The sequence below is a fragment of the Cebidichthys violaceus genome, unplaced genomic scaffold (assembly GCF_023349555.1).
Source record: "Cebidichthys violaceus isolate CVI_PGR_0920_01 unplaced genomic scaffold, fCebVio1.0.p SCAF_9, whole genome shotgun sequence".
NCBI lineage: Eukaryota > Metazoa > Chordata > Actinopteri > Perciformes > Stichaeidae > Cebidichthys > Cebidichthys violaceus.
The window spans coordinates 17,762,199-17,779,931 of NW_027176975.1; the positions used below are offsets into that span (position 1 = coordinate 17,762,199).

Consider the following 17,733-nt stretch of genomic DNA (forward strand, 5'->3'; position numbering starts at 1 on the left):
AACGGCAGAGAGAGAGAAGAGAATACTGATTGAAATGAACCTCAGGTGGAGACCGAGGTGCTAGGAGGGAATTCAAACACAGTCAATGCAGATTGACTGTGTACTGTATTGCCCCATGGTGTCCTACCAAAGCCAGCAACATGTGTCTATTCACGCTCGATACATGCATGCAGTCTTTTTAAAAATAATACTTGGTCAGGCAACAACACTACTTAGTTAGCTTTAGGAGTAGATCATGAAATACATAAGCCAAAAAAACTTCTTAGTTTGGTTCAGGAAAAGATTGTTGTTTGGATTAAGATAACCTGTAAATCAACATTGACTTCTTGTTTCACATGGGGAACAAACAGTGGTCTCCTGGCTGAAAGATTTTTTTTTTGTAGGACCCATCCAACTCTCCTGGCTCCTGCCCTGTGTGGGCTTATATACGTTCTATAAACGTCCTTGTTCATAATTATGTGGATAACATACACAATCGGCACATTATTTTTCGTAGATGTAGCTACGACTGCTGGATAAGACTGATTCGCATCAATGACATCTACACATAATTAGACATCAGTTAAGTGATCTCAGGACCACGACTGTATCAGCTAAATTTATCATGTCGTCGTTTTAAACCCATGGCCAACGTTGTGAATACAAACAGAACTACTTGGTCATGTTTAGGCAACAAAACTACTTGGTTAGGTTTTGGTAAAAGAGCATGGTTTGGGTTATAATTGTTCAGGCTTAGGTTTAAGTAAACCCTCACATACGGACTCACGGCAGGACTGATTTGATCATATTCTGACAGAACCACTGATGCAACGTGCTCTAGTTTTTACATAGTGTTATGAGAGGAGTTATGCTGAGGATGTCTCAAGTGCATCATCGAGCCATGAATTCAGACCTGCCCAAAAAAATCCTAGTAATTATGAGGACGTTGTACGTAAGCCCAAAAGCTTGGAGGCGGGGTTAGAGGAAACACTGGTGAGCTGGCTTTATGGCCCCTATGGATGGGGAAGAGGAATATTATAGACACAGAAGTCTACTTCTTTTGCATCATGCACCACTGAGCAACTGTTATATGAACGGACAGGGCCCTGCCTCCAATGCTGTATCCAGTCCTCTTTAAACATCCATGGATTAAACAGTCAGGGATGTTTCTTCTGCAGATGAAGACCAGTCTGTCGCTGCAATGGCTTGAAGCCAAGACATTATAACAGGTACAATAAGGGGGTTAAGCCTATAGCAGGTTCATGATTAACGTTTGCCTTTAACACAGAAGGTTATTTTTTAGAAAATATATCTCTCTGAGTGTGTTTGGAATTAGAATCAACTCAAAAAAAAAATAGCTGAACCAAGAAAGAAAAGGGCAGAAGATTCACAAACTAGTGTCTGCTTATAGCTGCAAAAATGTCACCACAACAAATTAATGAGGTTTGGGTGACTGGCCAATTTAAGAAACTAGACATGAAGAATGCAGTGAGCAGCAAAAAAAAGAAAGAAAAGGAAGCTTGGATTTTGGAAAGTATCCGCAAGGTGTTAAAATTGATTCAGAGTTTAACAGTCACTACCGTTCGTCAGACTTCATCTATTGTTTACCAGTAGGCAGATGAGCTCATTCAACAGAATCAGAGCAACAAGTCATGGGGGAACTGTCAGGAGAAACAATACGCACACACTCACCAGCTACTGCGGTCAAACTCAGGAGCACTCAGCACTCTCTCTGCAACATGCAAACACATCATTTGCATTCCAAGTAGCTGAGAAGAAACCACAAACAAATGCGGAGTGTAGGCAGTAGGCCTATGGAACATCACAAAGGAAAATTATCTTCTCCTCTGCCCACAAGGCAGCGTGTTATGGGCATCGCAGCTGCTGCCAAAAATTCTTCAGGCGCCATATGGTCTCCCAGTATTTGTTAAGCTAAGCATGAGAAGCTCTTCCTTGATCAGATGACAGCATAGCGGAGGAATCCCAGCTATTAGCATGCACCAGGCTGTCTTGGTTTCAGAGACTTGCATCAAATCCAATTATATAAACAGGCCCGCGGGTTAATGGGGAGGAAATGGCTCCCTAGCTGTGCCACCACATCAAGCGTATATTCTGTGTCACACTGCGTGTTTGCCCACTAAGGAAACATTCAAATGTTTAGTGTGTATAAATATAGACACATATGAAAGTTGAGACAGTGTCTGCAGTTACACAAGGGATTATACGATCTGTTCTTTGTTTGAAATTTGGACATAAATAGCTTTATCTTAATGTTATAGTTTGACATTTTTGCTAAATGTGCCTAAATCCTAAGCTTCCATTGAGGTTTCTGAATATAGATTAGAATATCTGTCATCCTATTTTATTATGACATCATCCGAAGAAAAACAATATCCTCAAGCACAATCCTGAATACATTACATTACATTACATTACAGTCATTTAGCAGACGCTTTTATCCAAAGCGACTTACAATAAGTGCATTCAACATTGGTAATCAAAAGAACTACTAATCACCAGAAGTCATAAGTACATTTCCTTTTCCAAACAAGCATCTAAGAGCATGAAGCAGAGCATAACTCAGAGCCAAAGTACAGTGCAGAAACAAGAAAAACAGTTAGTGCTATAAGTAATACGAATACAATAAGTGCAACAAGCTAGTATGAATACAATAAGTGCTAAGTGGAAGGCTCAGGGTAGCACTTCCTGAAGAGGTGAGCTTTCAGCCTGCGCCGAAAGACGGGCAGCGACTCTGCTGTCCTGACGTCAGTGGGAAGTTCATTCCACCACTGGGGGGCCAGGACAGAAAACAGCCGTGACCGAGTCGATCGGCCGCCAGGACCTCTGAGCGACGGGGCAACCAATCGCCCCGAGGCAGCAGAGCGAAGTGGTCGGGCGGGGGTGTAAGGCTTGACCATGGCCTGGAGATAGGAAGGAGCTGTTCCTTTCACTGCCCTGTAGGCTAGCACCAGAGTCTTAAACTGGATGCGAGCTCTTACAGGTAGCCAGTGTAGAGAACGGAGAAAGGAAGTTGTGTGGGAGAACTTGGGGCGATTGAACACCAGGCGAGCTGCGGCTTTTCGGACAAGCTCCAGAGGTCTGATGGCCGACGCCGGGGCTCCGGCAAGTAGAGAGTTGCAGTAGTCCAGGCGGGATAAAGTGATCAAAGTGATTGATCGGATTATATGAAGTAGAATTGTTTTTTCTTTGTAAAACCAAATATGAATTTGTCCGTGCGTGCCTGCTTTTGTGTGTGGCAAAAGGGGAGAGTAAACTTTCTTTTGGTTATTATTATATTTATTTTTTTTTTGGGGGGGGGGGCTATTTTGCCTTTATTTTACAGATGACGTAGAAATCGGTGGGAGAGAGGTGTGGCATCAAACCTGGTATGCGCTGTAACAAGACGCTCCAGAGCAAACTAGGCTAAACACCAACAAATATGGATCAACACTGAATATTTAGTTGGATAAAAACATGTTATTAATTTTGTAATTGGTTCATTCAATTTTGACTTTTGGACTTTACAACGCTCTGGGGTTATTGGAAATGTTTGGATCACACGAATCGGAAACAATCCTACGCAGCCACCACTGAAATCTAATTCTCCAACAAAATAATACTAATGATATCAGTGTAGCCTGATCTTGATCTGCATCTGCACAGAAATGGCCGGTGTAAAAACTATGAATAGATATGGCAGCATTTAAATGTTGATTTAGAACGCAAACATTAACGACATTCTGGGTTCGGCTCCCAACTCATGTCGTGAGCTGAAGGCACAAGAGCAAAATTGGAGCGGGAAGGAGCAGGAGATAAGATGATGCTCCATTTTTTTTTTTAAATCTGTTCTGTGATCCATTTGAAATTCTCCCGCTCGCGCTGGTTATGGGATGCCGCAAGATTATAAGTTGGACCCTGATGTGAAGTGTGACCCTGAAATGGGCAGGGAGCTCCAGGCGACGGCAAAACAGAGGGAAGCCGACCATCGTTCATTTGCACATACTAATAATAATATACGAAGCCAGTTGAAAATCTGCAAGGTTTTCTTCTAAGATATCTATGTTTGGTAGCGCCTTGGTGCCTGGTTACAGTGCATGCCATAACCACAACGTCCTGGCTTTGATTTTGGCCGTGGGACCTTTGCTATCACTCACTCCCCCATTTCTACACTGTCATCTGTTGAATGGGCAAAACTGCCAAAAGAAAATATCTCATGAATGTTAATGATATTGTCATGTTTTTTTGTCTTACTTTAGCCTTCTATTTAGCTTAGCTGCCTTTTGCATGCCTCCTCAAATATGTCTTCATATCTTTTCTTTTTAGTGTGTGTGTGCAGAAACATGCTGTGTTTAATCTTCTTGTGCACATTTGCACATATCCTCACGCTGCAGTTGACGGAGGCTGGGACGAGTGGAGCGAATGGACCGTGTGCAGCAGCCAGTGCGAGAAGCTGCGGAGCAGGGAATGCAACTCTCCGGCACCCAGACACCGAGGCAAGATGTGCGAAGGGAACAGTGAGGCCACTGAGAACTGCACAGATGGACTGTGTACCCAGAGTAAGGCCTTTCTCCCTGCTGGGCATCATCATCATCATCATTCTCATCATTTTCCTATCATCTCACTATCACATAATACACTAACATGGCAAATCATCACAAGGCATGTTTGGACAGGAGGTGTGTGTTGGAAAGAAATCCCACTGTGGATTGACACAGATGCCCAGTGCATGATAATGTCAGCGCTCTTTCTCCTGTGTGCTGCTCACTTCACATATTGGATGTCATAGTGAATCCGTCACAGGGTAAGAAGTGCAGACATTCACTCTTGAATGACGCCTGACGTCTGGAATGAAATGTCATTGCACTGTTTGGATCATGCACATGCAATGCTGAATGTTTCACCCAGTAGTGTCAACACTAGTATGAATAATGGCTACACTCTCGAGCTGAATGTTTTCATTTTCAATTTTCAATACTGATTTGAAGGATAATTTTATTTGTAGCTTATATTAATGTCACAAATCAGGGCTCCCAATCCCTAAAAATGTACGCAGCTGTTGAGCATAAAAGAAAGCTGGTGAAATGTTCAAATCTCCCATTTAGAATTTTAACGCAACATATCATTTACACCATTATCACCGAAAGGCTCTGAATCTGTGAACTAGCTTGTCCTGTCAGTAGCTGTGTTTAGCACGTGTATTTCCAAGTATCACATTATAAAAGCTGAATAGAAACGGCAAAATTCATCAATGCTCACTGGTGTTTTTTAGCATTAGACAAAATTACCGTTTTGTATCTTTGTAGTCGTAGCGTGAACATAACATAACGTTAGCTTAGCAGCTTAAATGTAGCGCTGCTAACAGTGAGAGTTGTCAGTCAGACATCGTAACATTGTAAGACTTGACCTAGAAGCAGTTTAACATCATAGCCGTTAACTATGCAGCTGTGACCAATACACTATTTATACCACTGTCAAATTTCAAAAATCAAAGTTACGTTGTGTTAGCTTGACTAGCACAGTTACCTGTTGAATATCCCAAGTTGACTGTTTGGATCAATTCAACTGATTAAACAGCACACTCGCTAGGAAAACAAATGTTGTCATTGTACGTTTCTGCAAATCACTGATACATTGAATGTCACCGTCACCAGAGGACGTGAAGAAGTACAACAAGCGGCGCGCAAAGCAAGTGAAGTAGAATATTGAGTGACCGTTATAACTTATAACACGAGAAAAAGACCACTGAGGGTGGGTGGGAGTGTTTGTGGTCAATGGGACAAACAAAAACAGGACTTTTACCCAGGAGTCCATTGTTCCTGTCCCATGTGAGACCAAATGTCAACGTCGACTTTGCGCTTGATATGTAACGTTACGTAAAGAAAGTTAGCTGAGGGCAGTTGTTATGTACTTAAACTAGTTACATTGTTACTATTTTATATAATGTTATGTAAGAAAGTTAGCTGAGAGTGGTTGTTATTTATTTACACTAGTTATTTTATTACGCTTGTTACGTAACGTTACGTAAGAAAGTTAGCTAAGGGTGCTTGTTATTGATTTACACTAGTTACATTGTTACTATTTTATATAACGTTACGTAAAGAAAGTTAGCTGAGGGTGGTTGTTATTGATTTACGCTAGTTTGGTTCGTACACTTGCACATTATTATTTTCACACAAGGCATGATCTTTTTGCTAACCTTAAGTAGTTTTGTTGCTTAAACCTAACCAATCGTTTCACAGCGTGGCATTGTGCGCTTCTGCACGTGTGATACAAGGCTAATTAATTAGATTGTTTTGAGTTCAGAAACGTTGACATGCAAGGTTTGCAAAAAAGTACAATATAATATTTTTTTTCAGTTGACTGGGTTGGATTTGAATTATATGCTTGTTGTTATTCATTTATTATGGTAGGCACATGTTTTTTATTACTATGTACAAGGAGTTTAAGTTCTAGAAAATAACCACAATTTCAATGACAGTCCTTATACTGGTCAGAAAAAACAAAAAATTCTCGAAATTGTTCATCCCTACTAAAATGTGTACATGATTATAATGTTAATTTAGGTTTTCATAATATACATTGAAAGAAAGTACTGTAGAAAAGTGTGGGACTTGAATCCATCTTAAAGAAATGATTCATGTGTTTTGGACTTAAGTGAGGAGATCATTAGCCCACTCAGAGATATTTCCGAGCCTGTGAGCAGTTTGAACCTCACCACCTTTATCTATGGTGATATGAAGACAGTAATGATGCCTGCCTGGCCATTATCGGATGCTGTGTATATATATATATATATATATATATATATATATATATATATATATATATATATATATATATATATATATATATATATATATATATATCGTCAATGAGCATAGTCAGCAGAAAAGCTCCTCACTGCTCAGGGTGTCGGATCTGAGACCACACTTGTTAGTCACTTCACAGAGGCTCGGACTTTAATCACCACTTTCTCTCCTCTTTGTCTCATTCTATCTCTCTGTCTTTGCAGATCGAAAGCTGCTACATGATGTTAAACCTCAAAGTGAGTCTTCCTCTGTGGATTTCTTTCATCTTCGACGACTGCCACTTATATGTAATTCCCTGAATTCTGGGGGAAAAAGATGATATATTCTAAATTTAAAGGAGTGACAGTCCTCTCAGTGCACACTCCTGAAACAGAAGCATTTGGAATCCCCCCCCCCCGACCTGAGCAACTCCTGCTTTAACCCTGCAAGATGTGCTCATTACGCATTCATGTCATTAGTCAGCGGCCCGCTTCTATGACAAGCGCGACATCACAGCTTTGCTTTTTACTTTGTAACGGGGAGATATATTGGTTGTGACAAGGGAACATGTGCTACGTTGTGGAGGATTAATGGGTTGTAATCACTGCAAACGAGCTAATTGGACCAATTTACGGCGCTGTCCTCACCTTCCTGTGGCGGCTTTCAATCACTTGCTGGAGTTGGCCCGGCTAAGTGATTGTCAGGTGCCTGCTTGAGCGCTTTCATTAACGGGCCACATTACTGTTTAAGCCGTGCCTACAGCAGGCTTTAAGGAAAGCTCGGATGATTGAATGGGGAGGGTGTTAAGCTGGTGTGTGGCTAGCGATCACCCTGGTAGGAACACTTGTAAATAACTCGAAAAAATTTCCTCTGATTCGTCTTCGCGACAACTGGTGACCACCGGCTGCACCGCACGGTCTCTGACCGCCTGCGCTGTGAGATATCCATTGTAGCTATTGGATATAGACCGGTGGGTCTAAAGGCAGTTATGCTAATAGCCCTCCATGTTAGCAGCTTGAATGCGATGTGTAACAGTTTAGAGTAACGGCTGGACATGTTCGTTTATGCCTATCTTTGGTGCATAATGTAGCATAGAGAGATGAGACAGATGGTTCGCTCCCTCTTACCGCTTTCCATTCTTCTTGTTTCATTTCCATCCCGAAGCCAGACTAACACTTTGTAACTCCTGTCTGTGTTTGACCTTGAATGTCTACATAATAACAGTATTGTCTTCCCCTGTTTTTCCTACATCTCCTCCTCACTGGGTCTTAAATAATACAACAAAGACAAGGCTCTTTTATGTGGAACACTTTAACAAAAAAGCCTTTTCTCTTTATTGCCAATGCTGCCTTCATCACAGTGAAGAAAAAAAAGAAAAGACCTTGTTTCTGGAGAAATCTCAGAAGAACACTTTTACATACAGAGAATTCTCAAATAGTGATGTGGGCTTTTATTCACTTCTGTGGCAGAGAGAACCATGCCTTTATTTCTAATTCCCCAGCTTTCAAACTCCAAACGTCCTCCATCTTTACCGGCTGCCTTGATAAATTCAGTATGATGTATATTTGTACAGCACTAATTCCATCCGTGGCAAGAGTCAAGGGTCACATCAGTCGTTGATAATTACAGGGGGCAATATACCTAGAAAAACTCATATCTTCTGAGATTAAAGTAATTAATTCATGAAGAACAATCTCTGGATATTTCCTGAGATTTAAGTAGCAAATTTACCAGAAAAAATCTCAGAAAAATAGTGGAGTGGTAACGTCGTCGGAATTCCGTTGCCACTAAAGTAGTGTTATTACGGTGAGGATGGTGCTGAAAGATACATATACGTGTTTTCTTTCACGTTCATGTTTTATGAATATAATGCCAACATCAGTATGCATTGTACTCTATCCTTATGTTATTTTGCAGATGGGTTATCAGATAAATCCTTTACGATATCTCTGACTGTCAGCCTCTCAGAGAGGCGAAGGTCCTGAAAGATACACATTTCATGTTCTTTCTATATCCTTTTACGAACATGATGCTAATATTGGTGAAGTTACAGGAAAGTAGAAACAAAAAACTATCTTCATAATCTTGAGAATTAACTATTTTTTTTGTCTTAAATTTGTGATTGTTTTCTCATAAACCTAGTAACCCCACCGATTAAGCATTGCAGTCCTGTGACACTGTCAGTCTCACGATGGACAGTTCAAAATTGATTCAGCAGAACCATAGAGATCGTCTTCTTTTCCACACACTCTTCTTCCTTGCGGTGGCTAATGAAGCATTGAGTCGCTAGTGTCAAGCCGAGGTGAGGAGTGGGCTACAGAGGTCCGCAGAGCTCACTCCACACCCGAAAGATTAGTTTTCATTTTCAGAGTTAGTCTTGAGCCACAGCTGACGCTGACAGGAGGCAATTCATCAGAATTTGCTCAGCCATCTCTTGAGCCACCAAAGACTTCATAAAACCTTTTTTTAATATGCACAGCAGCACTCCCCAACAGACTTTGTTGTGTTCCTCTTAATCTTCTATCAGGAGTAGGGCAAAGAAGAAATGACTGGAGTTTACTATGACGTACAAATTGTATTGAATTGATGCTGTGGAAATGGACATTATACAAATTTTTTACCATGTAAACTGTTACTACCCCCCTTTAATTATTTAAATACCTCATTTTAAACGAGAATTTACGGTCGCTCTCCTTTCTCATCGGCCTCGTGTGCTTTAGGTATGGACAGCTCCAATGACGTAGCCCTGTACTCGGGCCTGGGAGCCGGCATCATTGCCGTGGCGATCCTCGTGGTGGCCGTCATGCTGTACAGGAAGAACCACAGCGAGTACGGCGTGGATGTCATCGACTCCTCCGCGCTCACCGGGGGTTTCCAGTCTTTCAACTTCAAGACCACCAGACAAGGTAAGAGAGGGGGGGGGGGGCATCAACTCCACGTCGGCGACCACAAGGCCAAAAAGGCCACGTCATCAATGCCCTCTGCGACAGGGCCACGCCGCTGATTGACGCCGTTTGCTTGGATCTGGCGGCATGGCGTGCAGCCTCCCTATCTACTTAGGATTAATACTTCCTCAACCAGTGAAAGGACCTGTCCTTCTATTTTGACAGACCTGCTTCTCTGTGGTTGTGAAACAGGCGATAATCAATCTCCGACGCTCCACCCCCTTGCCGCGGACCACGCATTTGACTGTCAGGCGACCAGTCTCCTCCGTCAGATTACACTGGCCTAAACCACTGATGGATAAATGTGACGGTGAACATCAATTAAATTTGTGGCGCATAGCAATAACTTCTGTTGGTGAATATGACTGGGGCTGTCCCGGCAGACTTTTAGGCATTCGCATTACTGTCACTGACATTTCTGGGTTAGCTCAAGTGATGGCCATCGTGACGACAGGCGATGCGTCTTCGCCTCGGTGACGAGCCCCGCCGGGGGGCCCACACTGTGCCTTCGGACCCCCCCTCCCCCAAGGCCCCGAGAGTCGGACGAACCCCAGCCCCATCGTCACACGAATCGTAAGGGTGTGAGGAAGAAATGTGTGTGTGGGGGGGGCTTGGGAGGTGGTAGGCGCCGGGTCTACATTCAGCAGGTCATCAATCCTATTTAAATAGGCCAGCCTACCTGCTGTGCCCTCCACCGGCCACAATCACTCCTTTCCATTTTCCTCTCCGTGGCTCCCCGTGAAATGTGGAACACTTCCTCAGCCCCACTTTGCTCTGGAAGAAGTTGTTGAGGCGTTTTATATTAGCCTACTTCTGCAGTGATTGCATTGTTAACATTCAGCCGTCCTTTTCATAAACATAGCAGGAAAGCAGACACTTCCTCTGGGGGGCTCTAAATGTGTGTGTTTAATTACAAATCAGTATCTTTTTAATGCCTAATAATCACAAGGAAAATAAATACCAGAAATACTAAAAGGAGTTAGTAAATGCTTTCGGATGGCTCTCGGCTGTAAGGCAGACTGCCGAATGAGTCTTCGGACCTGACCCGGTCTCTCTGCATTACTTCTCCTTCTGAGTGATTTTTAATCAGAGGCCCAATTCCAAACCTATCCCTCAAGGTATTCAACCTGAGGTACATTTCATTAACTTCTCTCATCTCACCGCTGCCATTCCATTTTCTCCACGCCGTTCTTAAAGATGCACACTCAAGCGATAATCAGATCATTCTCCACTCGACCGGAGGAGGGGAGAAAATTCAGCAGTGATCGAATGTCAGCCACGGAAGGGTAATGTCCACCGGGCTGCAGCTCTGATCGAGAGCTGGGATGTCCGCAGAGTCGCACTGCGCTGGAGGTTCGCTGTCACTGTTGGACTGTTTGGAAACATAAAATGCATATTGTAACAGAAAATGATGGAGCACAATCTGAGCAGCGATTCTCTGAGACTGTTATTCCGTATTATATCTGATCATAAGGTGCAATCATGGAGTACATCAGTGATCACCGAATCTACTAATAAATTCAGATTGAGTATGTAGGATTCATTTCGGCATACAGTATTAATGTGTCATTGCTATTAGACAGACATTTAGATAATCGATTATTCATTGAAAGCATTTGTAAAGTAAAAGGTACAGAAATTCACAAAACATTCACATTCTTCTCTGTGTTGGATATCACTTTCAATTTGTAAAACTCACCAACACGAAAGACATCAGACATGATATGTTGAGGAAAAAAACATTTTTAATATCTTACAGTGCAGTATTGCTTCAAGGCATAAAATATGAAAGGGCAACACCACTTGAATTAAGAATTTCAATATATTGTTTGCATGGCCTAGGAAAGTTCAATCAATATTTGTGAACATGAGCTACTCTTTCCCTCTCAAAGCCAGAAACCAGAGTCTCAACCTTATGATGTCATCAAGTATAAAAGTCTGGAGCCGCTCCATGGACAATGAATTTCTTTTTATACCAAAATGAGCTATATTCTAGGTCACTCTTGTCGGTTGTGAAACCCCTAATTCATTGTCTATGAAGTCGTTCACATTCACTAATATTTTTGGACCGTCACAGGAATACCATGTATCCATTTAGAAAATATATGTAGTTCCTCGCTAAACCACATTTTATACCACTGAAACATACACTACTGTACATTTTAAGATTCTCTCAGTAATCAAAAGGAAATAAATTGCATTTCTTTTTAGACGTACTACTACTGCCATTCATCTGAAATGGATCACAGTGCTGCAATGAAATAAGGAGACATGCTTGTATTGATTCAGTGGTCTGTACACAAAGTGATAAGCATTGAGTACAGATGTGAACACGGCGGTTTAGGAATTAAGAATGACAGTTTGGCACTTTTCTTCAAGATATGTGCACATTGTAGTGAATAGTGAACGACACTTAATGATGAATTGATTAATCAAGGGAAATAATCAACAGATGAATCGATAATGATTAGCTGTCATTAGCTGAAGGTAATTGAACCTGAATAAGAGAGACAGCACAGTTGAAAAGAAAGGTCATTGTATAGTATTTCACAAATAATGTCATAAAAGATCAAACTACATAAAAATGTCAAAATGTTTGAATATAATATACCATAAAAAGTAATAAACAGTCATAGTATATAGTATGTGGAAAAAATGAATGAAATAAGGTAAAAATGCAATTTAAATATGATATAAAAAAGTCATCATATTGTATGTCGGAAGACAAAACATAGTATGTCATAAAGTTAAAGTATGTCATAAAAAAGACATAGTATGGTATACATAGTATAGTATATTATATAGTATGTCAGATTTAAATGAATACATTTCTGACATATTTCGATTTGTCAGGAATTCTGTTGGGAAGACAAAAAAAACAATAGTTGAGTTTTGAGCGCAAGCCAAAAGACCCCCCCCCCTCCCCCCCCCCAATGCTCGTCACAAATCACGCCTTTGGTAATTAATGATTTCCCTAAAAATAAAACAACATTAGCCTCCCGCCTTGCACCCCTCGCCAGGCAACAGCTGGGCAGCAAGGACTCGGTGACTTCGCCGTTATCTTGGCACGGCTCGTCCGGGGTCCGCCGTGCGCCCAAGTCTGCCAGAATGATGCGGCGCGCTCCGTTTGGCAGCGTCGTCACGTTTAATGGTCACAGATGAAGAACCCCCCCCCCTCAGGCTGTTGGTCCACGCTGCGAGCTGAAGGACTACTCTCATTTACAGAGCAGTCACCTACACCCCCTCCTGGCCCTCCCTCCTGTCCTTCAGGAGGACGACTCAGGGTCTCGGGGTCCAGAGGAGCTGACTCCGGCAGATGGGTTATGGAGATCAAGCTGCGTGTGAGCCTGGTAATTAAATCTAACGCTCTGACCGTGGCTCCGAGCCCTGGACCTTCTGTCCAGGTTGTGCTCCCTAGCCCTACCTCTGATGCGCACGGTCGCCTGCCACGGACACGCCATTTTAATTGGTCCTGGAGCTTCACCGGTCAGCTGCAGGACATTTTCCAAAGATGTGGCTCTTGATCCTGGTTTGAACTGGATTAATGTTGCCTGACTATGTCCGGGAATTTGGAATTCATTTGAATCTGCTATGTCTGCTTTTTGTAAAGTAGTAATCTACTGTATTGTGCTGCAAACAGAAATCCCCTGATAATATCTAATCCATGCAGACTGAGCGGTACCTTTTCTTTTTTTTTTAAGTGTCTCTTGTCATGAAAAATGAAAGAATTCTTGGCACATTTTTCTTTTAAAATGTCAACTTTTACTTTATTAAATAAAAAGCCTACACTCTTGACCTTATTAATTCGATCTGGGACACCAGTGAATTCCATTATCATGTGTGATTACTGTTCAGGAAACAAAAGAGAGGCCAGGCTTTGATTCATTAGGTAAACCAGGTCCCTTCATAATGCAAGTCCCACGCCAGCAGGGCTATCAGGTGACGGTGTGGCTGTGCTGTCTCTCCATCTCTATAGGCAACCCTCTGCTGCTCAACTCCTCCATGCAGCCCGACTTGACAGTGGGACGGACGTACAGCACACCCCTCTGCTTCCAGGACAGCACGGACAAAGAGCTTTTCGACCCCCTGCCAGACATCAAAGTCAAAGTCCAGAGCTCCTTTATGGTTTCACTCGGTGTAGCCGAGCGGGCCGAGTTCCACGCCAAAGGCCCCGCCGAGACCTTCCCGCGGGACCTGAGCCGGGACTACAGCAGCACCACAGACAGACGCAAGAAGGGCCTGCTCACCCTCAACGGGTCCTTCAGCACCGGCAGAGAGCAGCCGAGGACCAACGGCGTGTTCGGCCACCCCGGGGGACGCCTGGTGGTGCCAAACGCCGGTGAGCTTCGCAGGAAGTGGATGAAAGTGCAGCGTTCGTTACAGGCTCTACTGCTGTCTTTTGTCGCATTGATAGTGAAAAAGGAAGCTCACACAGCGTGTTCTGAGTTTCCATAATGAGAGGCGGCAGCAGCTGCTGCTCGTTATGGAAGCCGTCGTGAACCGGCGCTGTTTAGCATGAGGCGCAGCCTTCCCAGAATGCTTTGCGGCACAACAAACATCTAACGTGTCCCCACCATGTTGTTCTCCACGTCCCTGGTGCTCGCTGTTAAACCATCCGCTTGTGTGCACATCAAGACAGTGCAGGTCGTCTTTGTTGTGTTTTGTCAGCACGCACGCACACACGCGCACACACACACACACACACACACACACACACACACACACACACAAACACAAGAAAAAAGTGGTGCAGTGAACTTTTCTCAGCTCTAGAAGGTGGTGCACTGTCTAAAAACTGATCCAAATCAGAATAGAACAGCACCAAGAGTACTAAACACATATACACAGGAGATAATCAGAGAATAAAACAAAAACATGATTTATTTATTATTACATCTATAAAATAAGAAGGATACTACTACATGAACGTGACATGAAAAAGCAGTTTTTTATTTTAAAGTCCTGTACTTTTTGGTTGCCAAAAGGCCCCGTATGGTTCTTCCTGGAGTTCAGGATCTGCAGACTGAGGGAATACAAGATGAGAACTGTCTGTCTGGATGTCCATGGCTTCGTTCCGTCTTCTGACAGTATCAGTCACGCAGCCTGGTCTGGGGTTTCCTAATTATTTCTCTGGCTATACCATCTGCTCTAGCCTTTTCCTGAGCCTGTAGTTCCAGAGAACAACCAACCAGGAAATATGCGTATTTGCTTTCTTGCTAGATGAGAAGACCGACGCCACTCTCAATGTCTCAACACTAAATATACCCTAAAGTCTAGCTTAGCTTAGCTTAGCTTAGCATAAAGACTAGAAACAGGGAAACAGTTTGCCTGGCTCTGTCCAAGAAAATCCACCAAACAACATCTCTCACTAATTAGCATAGTCAATCTTGTTTGTTTAATTTGCCTGATTCTTAACTGTGAGCAGTGACTTCCTGAAGTCATACACTGGTTGCCTGGCAACCCCGGATGATGAAAAACAGAAGTTTTGAGGAAAACTTTTACTTGACCCCGTGAACAAACTCTCTCCACACACAGCATATGATTCTGCAAGCAAGAATACTAAAACCCTTTGTATTTTCTATCTAGAAAAAACAATAAAGTTTAAAGATGTTTCGTCCAAATAATATCAGAATCGGCCTTCAGAATCCACCAAATGTTCTTCAGGTTGGTAATACAAAATACTGGGGAAGTGACACGTAACAGACCTGGTGAAATCCAGCCTGGTTCATCACTTTGTTATCAGCAAAGCAGTACTTTGACAGTGAGCCAGAAGAGCTTACGGTTTCACCCAAGAGGAAGGTTTTCTAGAAAAAGGGTCACATCGTGTGTCGAAGTTATATTTAAAGGGATAGTTCCAATGTTCTGAAGTGGGGTTGTACAAATGCTTATCCGTGATCAGCTACCTACAGTAGATGGCGGTCGGCACGCCTCGATTTTAATGAAGCACGCAGGAGTACAGGTGCCTCAGCCACTTAAAAGATTCAATATTATTTTCTCTGCTTCACTTGCCACCAGACAGTCCTATCTGACGGGGAACTGGAGCCGTTATCTTCAAAACCACAAGACCCCTTTGACAAAGGCAGAAATAAGATAATGATACAACAATACTTTTATTCAAAATAAGGCGGACACTTAAAATGAAGTAGGTTTCTTTAGGTGGCTGAAATGTGTTCTGCTGTCGTTTCCGTCCACTACAGTGCATTACTTTACGCTCGTGGCGGTGCTCCTGTTGGCTTCTTCAAACTGGGGGGGGCGTGCTGAACGCCATCTGCTGTAGGTCAAAAACTGACTATTGATGAGTACCTCATACAACCCCACTGAAAACACATCAGAAATACCTCTTTCAACGAGAAAACAATCCAGCTCTTTGACCGTGAATCCTTTTTTCTTTTTACAAACAAAGTAGCAGAAGAAGAAAATGAGCAAACAAAAATGAGATAGTTGACCCGTGTCACTGTGTATTCTGTGTTCAGGGATTTAAGCACCACACCTGTAAGCTGCTCTGCCTTCAGCAGATGCTAAACTGAAAAGAAGTTGAACGTGGTCTTAGGTGAGAAAATCACAAAAGAAAAATAAGTACACAAGTAATGTTAGTGTAACTCAGCTCGTCAAAAGTTTGTGCTTCACTAAGAATGTTCTTTCTTACTATTAATACATCTCCTCAAACCTTATACATTGCAAGCTGTTGCTAAGATCCATCAGTGCTGTTGCCAGGGCAGGTAGCTGTTTGTTATTCCTCCACACACTCCAAAGCTCTCTCAGGCAAAGGTAAACGGGGTCGCGCTGTCATAGAGTCTCGCCAACACAAACGGAGGAGTTTTCACCGACCGCCGCAGTTGTCGGCAGGGTCAACGGTCTGCGCGAACCGCTGCACTCTTCTGCGGCCCTCGTGTAAGTAGCCGAGGTGAGCCGAAATCAGCCTCCTGCGGCCGTCTTTTCCGGCTGAGGGGTCTGAGTGGATGAGTCAGTGCTGTCAAGTGCGGCGCTCACGCTGCCTGCTCTGGAGGAACCGCTATTCATTACAATGAATAGCCATCTGCAGCACTTCACTGCAGATTACTGGAGTCACCTTAGTGATACGGAACCTAAGTAGCAACATTCCTTATATCTGTGAAGTTCATGAGAGTGGATTTACACAAACTACAGAAACGCATATTTCCTCACTCACCTAGTGGAGATTGTTTTACTTCAATAGGTTTTGAGATATCTGACTCCATCCCAAGACAATGGAGATGTAAATATTTAATGGATTCAATTAAAAAAACGTCATTAAAAGAATTCAGCAGCAACATCTTTCTCTGGAAACAGACCACACTTTAAACATTTTAACTACTATTCTACAAAAGAAATAGTCCCTGGGTGAGAACAGATGAAGAAAACACAGAGAACAAAATAAAAGTACATGAAGAAAATATCTTCGTCACTTTCACAACACGTACATTTCAGATGTGTTACAAGTCAACAACTCAGCAGTGATGCTGGAAAATGAACTCCTTATGTTTATGTTAGCTTTAACGTTGTGAATGAGTGATTCCAATATCACCAGGGATATTGGTCAAACAGCTAGCGTTAGCATGTTTGTCAGTTTTTGGAACTTTTGAAAAGGTTTCAAAATAAAGTGAAGGGGTCCTGAGATAATTAATGGGACGGTTAGTTTTGTTTTAAAATATTGGAGTTTTGTACATTCCCATCACAAAAAAATGATTCAAATTAAGCTTCTGAGAAGGGAAAGTCTCTCATACTACATACACTTTAAATACTACATAAAACCTAAGGGGTCACAAGTAGTCATTAGTTTGACCACTAGTAGTGCCGTAGAGCAACCCGTTCTGACCCCCGACTCGACGTTTTGTCACGGCCCTCATGTCTGATAATGAGGGACCCTTTAGTGTCTGCATGAGATGCACCGGCGCTTCAACCAACTCCAAGTTAAAGCCATTCAGACCTTCACCCAGAAGACCGCTGTCCAGTGAGAATTGTCAACGTTGTCTTCTTTTACCTTACTTTTGAAGTATGAAGTT

At 42.6% G+C, this 17,733-nt stretch overlaps 1 protein-coding gene across 3 annotated transcripts in view; it reads left to right on the forward strand.

The window, feature by feature from the left end:
- unc5db (unc-5 netrin receptor Db) overlaps nt 1-17,733 on the forward strand; it is a 208,455-nt gene that overhangs the window by 146,739 nt on the left and 43,983 nt on the right. For 2 of the 3 annotated variants that reach the window (XR_011102151.1, XM_068703346.1), the window contains exons 7-10: nt 4,371-4,535; nt 6,992-7,024; nt 9,488-9,673; nt 13,689-14,051. Coding sequence is in view for 2 of the 3 variants with exons in the window: in XM_068703346.1 (XP_068559447.1) it covers nt 4,371-4,535; nt 6,992-7,024; nt 9,488-9,673; nt 13,689-14,051 (747 nt within the window). In the remaining variant the exon portion in view is untranslated. The remainder of the gene's footprint in view (nt 1-4,370; nt 4,536-6,991; nt 7,025-9,487; nt 9,674-13,688; nt 14,052-17,733) is intronic. The other variant, XM_068703347.1, reaches the window with a different exon arrangement.